This window comes from Etheostoma cragini, unplaced genomic scaffold (assembly GCF_013103735.1).
Source record: "Etheostoma cragini isolate CJK2018 unplaced genomic scaffold, CSU_Ecrag_1.0 ScbMSFa_1461, whole genome shotgun sequence".
Classification (NCBI taxonomy): domain Eukaryota; kingdom Metazoa; phylum Chordata; class Actinopteri; order Perciformes; family Percidae; genus Etheostoma; species Etheostoma cragini.
In genome coordinates this window covers 1-2401 of record NW_023265519.1, presented here as the reverse complement: position 1 = coordinate 2401, position 2401 = coordinate 1, and the positions used below count along the sequence as shown (strand labels likewise).

Sequence of the window (2401 nt, the reverse complement as noted above, 5' to 3'; positions counted from 1 at the left end):
CACAGACCGATGACGCCATCAGGACCACATCATCTGCAAAAAGCAGCGATGAGATCCTGAGCCCACCGAACTGCAACAACTTGACGGATCTCATCAATCCCTGGGGCTTTGCCGCTGTGGAGTTGTTTGACTACCTCAGCGACTTCCACCAGGCAAATTGAAGACAATCCCCCATCATCCTCCTGCTCTGCCTCTACCAATGAGGGCGTGTCAGCTGGATTTAGGAGTTCCTCAAAGTGCTCCTTCCACCGCTCTATTACCTCCCCAGGTAAGGTCAACAACGTCCCATCCTTACAGTAAACAGCTTGGATGAGTCCCCGCTTCCCCCCCTGAGGTGGCGAACAGTTTTCCAGAAGCACCTTGTTACCGACCAAAAGTCCTTCTCCATGTCTTCTCCATGTCTTCTCCATGTCTTCTCCATGTCTTCTCCATGTCTTCTCCATGTCTTCTCTGAACTTTTCCAACACCCGCTGCTTTGCCTGTGTCACGGCAGAGGCTGCAGCCCTTTGGGCCCGTCGGTGCCTTGCAGCTGCCTCCGGAGTCCTCCGGGACAACATATGCCGGAGGACACCTTCAGTCGGACGGCTTCCCTGACCACTGGTGTCCACCATGGTGTTCGTGGGTTACCGCCCCTTGAGGCACCTAAGACCACAGCTCGCCTCCGCAGCTTCAGCAATGGAAACTTTGAACATTGTCCACTCAGGTTCAATGCCCCCAGCCTCCACAGGGAACCCAGTCTCCACAGGGACCCACAGCGTCCACAGGGATGCACGAAAAGCTCCGCCGGAGGTGTGAGTTCAAATTCCGTCGTCTGGGCCTGGCTTCAGACGGGGGCCCCGGGCTTCCTCCTGCGGGCAACCTCGATCCCTTCCTTGTTCTTCCATTGAAGTCTTTGAACCATTCTTTGTCTGGCCCCTCCCCTGAGACCTCTTTGCCATGGGAGACACTACCAGGAGCACAAAGCTCCAGACAACACAGCCCTCAGGTTCATAGGACCTCTCCGCCACCATAAGGTGATGGTTTCCGGAGAATCATCATGAGAATCATGTGATGTTGTTCCATATTGGTCATGTGATGGTTGTGTTGTTGTACAACGTTGTGGTGTTTTGTCTCCAGATTGTGGATCCGGTGGATTTGTTCTGGAAGTGCGGTCTGGCGAACCCTCACACCACGCACTGTCTGGGCAACGGTCAGATCATGATCAGCTGCATCGGAGACCCGGCCGGCAACGCCAAAGGTAAGACGTCGGCGTCAGACTCGCCGTCTCTGACTCGCCTCGTCTGACTTGCCAATATTTCATATCTCATCACTCTTTACACGTACTCAACATGACAAACACACAAACACCAACGTCTCCGAGAGGTTCTGTGTTTTTGACATGTCTTCTGTCCTCCAGGCGGATTTGTCCTGCTGGACGGCGAGACGTTTGAGGTGGTCGGGAACTGGGAGCACTCTGGGGAGGCCGTGAACTTTGGATACGACTTCTGGTACCAACCCCGACACAACGTGATGATCAGCACCGAGTGGGGGGCACCCAAAGCTCTGGCTGGGGGGTTCAACCCCGTACACGTTAGAGAAGGTGAGACAGGTCTGGGGGGTTCAACCCCGTACACGTTAGAGAAGGTGAGACAGGTCTGGGGGGTTCAACCCCGCACACGTTAGAGAAGGTGCCCCCCCCCGATCCAGATGTTGTTGTTGTCCCAGGTCTGTACGGGAGCTGCCTCCATGTCTGGGACTGGACCTCCCACAGGAAGCTGCAGACTCTGGACCTGGGGGAGGACGGGGCGATCCCCCTCGAGGTTCGATTCCTCCACGACCCCGACGCCCCCCAGGGATACGTGGGGTGTGCTCTGGGAGGATCCGTGTTCCGGTTCTACAAAACCCTGGTGAGTAGATCCAGATCTAGATCCAGGTACCTACAAAACCCTGGTGAGTAGGTCCAGGTCCAGGTCCCTACAAAACCCCGGTGACTAGGTCCAGGTCCCTACAAAACCCCGGTGACTAGGTCCAGGTCCCTACAAAACCCCGGTGACTAGGGCCAGGTCCCTACAAAACCCAGGTGAGTAGGTCCAGGTCCTTACAAAACCCAAGTGACTAGGTCCAGGTTCCTACAAAACCCCGGTGACTAGGGCCAGGTCCCTACAAAACCCATGTGAGTAGGTCCAGGTCCAGGTCCTTACAAAACCCAAGTGAGTAGATCCAGGTCCCAGGGGTCCAGGGGTGGACCGACGCACCTTACTGTCTGTCTGGGTTACCTGTCTAACTCTCTAACCTGTCTGCCTGTCTGTTTCTATCTAACCTGCCTCTCTCCCCTGCCTGTCTCTCTCTAACCTGCCTGTCTGTCTCTCTAACCTGCCTCTCTCCCCTGCCTGTCTGTCTCTAACCTGCCTGTCTGTCTCTC

At 55.7% G+C, this 2401-nt stretch overlaps 1 protein-coding gene across 1 annotated transcript; it reads left to right on the top strand.

Moving 5' to 3' along the window:
* Positions 1-1052: 1052 nt before the first annotated feature.
* On the top strand, positions 1053-1929 carry LOC117939926 (methanethiol oxidase-like; the record flags this gene model as incomplete). The annotated part of the gene is made up of 3 exons (XM_034865327.1): positions 1053-1237; positions 1397-1579; positions 1705-1929. Coding segments are annotated over exons 1-3 (571 nt in total), but the record flags the coding sequence as incomplete, so codon positions are not given.
* Between the last annotated feature and the right edge of the window lie 472 nt (positions 1930-2401).